The 1,378-nt window shown below is 41.9% G+C and overlaps 1 protein-coding gene across 1 annotated transcript in view; it reads right to left on the bottom strand.

Annotated features, from left to right (window-relative positions):
- Positions 1–9: 9 nt before the first annotated feature.
- Positions 10–1,378, bottom strand: part of LOC119590423 — a 2,339-nt gene continuing 970 nt past the window's right edge. The window contains exons 3-4 of the mRNA XM_037939090.1: positions 1,141–1,290; positions 10–919 (exon numbers count right to left, since the gene is read on the bottom strand). Of these exons, the coding sequence (XP_037795018.1) occupies positions 689–919; positions 1,141–1,290 (381 nt within the window). The 3' untranslated portion in view covers positions 10–688. The remainder of the gene's footprint in view (positions 920–1,140; positions 1,291–1,378) is intronic.

Genomic DNA, 1,378 nt, shown 5'->3' with positions numbered 1-1,378 from the left:
TAGAAAATTAGATGAAAAACTTCTTCAAAATCTGAAAAGTCGTGTTCTGAGATTATTATTGAGGTTTGTGCTGACTTTTTAATCTTATATTTCATCATTCAGAGGGACTCATTTGGCAAAGAAGAGATATTTTATTGATGTTTTTTGGCAGTTTACAGAAAAAAATCTTTACCCCAACCCCATCCTTATTCCCATTATATTGACTGTGTATTAGTAAGGTGTACTGATATCCATTCAGAATGGTCACAGCCCCGGATGTATTAAATACTTTCTAGCCTGAAGCAGTTGCATTTTTTTATCATTTCTGATAATGGAATAGATCAGTAACTGTATCTGTAGCAGTAAAACTGAGTTCCAAATGTTTATTCTAGTATAAATAGACTTTCTCACTGATTTTGATATGTGTTATTAATATAGAGAGGGAAATATTCCTCATATTCGTTCTACTTCATCTACATCTTATAAAAAAATATAAAAAATTCAAGTTCTTCTTCAGCATTTAAGTGAGCACAATCAGACCTTTAGATTTTTAGATCGATTCTCTTCATGCAGTCGCTGATAAATATATATGTATCTGCCAGGTTATAAACCATAACTTCAGCTTACGTTAAATGTTGTCCCGGAGGCAACACCTTCACCGGAAAGGACTCGACTCTCCCCCGGCATGGAAGACATTGGAGCAGCACCTCTACTGCTCTTGGTTCTCTTCATCGAGGAGACGGGCCATCACCTTAGCCGAGGGAGTGCCCAGCATCCGGTCCATGTCAAAGACGCGGTCACCTGCGATCTCGAAAGTGCCGTAATCCATGGTATAGAGGTCTTCGTACCCAAGGCGGTAGAGTAGTCGTTGTGAAGGTACAGCCGTTGCCTGCGCCGTGGCTAGCTGGCATCCGAGTTTCTTGCCGCGCGTCTCACTCTCCTGTTTGGGGGGGGGGGGGATTTTAGTAATAGGTTGTGTGTGAGAAGGGAGAAGATTGATTTTTTTCTGAACATGGAGAAACGGGTATAATCAGCCGTCGATATATGACCAGGTTTTTTGAGATTTGAGAAACCACTAACCACCACCAAAGTGAACCGATTTTGAATAGGCGAACGTGAACCAGAAACGCAGAGTGAATCATATAGCATCGCCATTTTTACCTGCACAAGCCTCCTGCCTACACCGCGGCCGCTGAACTCTTCAGACACAGTGATCATGGCCAGCTCCAAGATCCTGTCCACATTTTCGTAGCGAGAAAAGAAGTCGACGGCAGCTTCCAACACGGATAGGACAGTGTGCAGTGTCCTCACCTGAAGAGGAAAGAATGTGCTTGCGTTATTGATTTATGTTACTGCTATAGGATGTTAATGTTGGATGATTTGCCACATTATTTGAGGG

This window comes from Penaeus monodon, chromosome 27 (genome assembly GCF_015228065.2).
Source record: "Penaeus monodon isolate SGIC_2016 chromosome 27, NSTDA_Pmon_1, whole genome shotgun sequence".
Classification (NCBI taxonomy): Eukaryota; Metazoa; Arthropoda; class Malacostraca; order Decapoda; family Penaeidae; genus Penaeus; species Penaeus monodon.
Note: the sequence above shows the minus strand (reverse complement) of the source record. Positions and strands in the feature narration are given on the sequence as shown.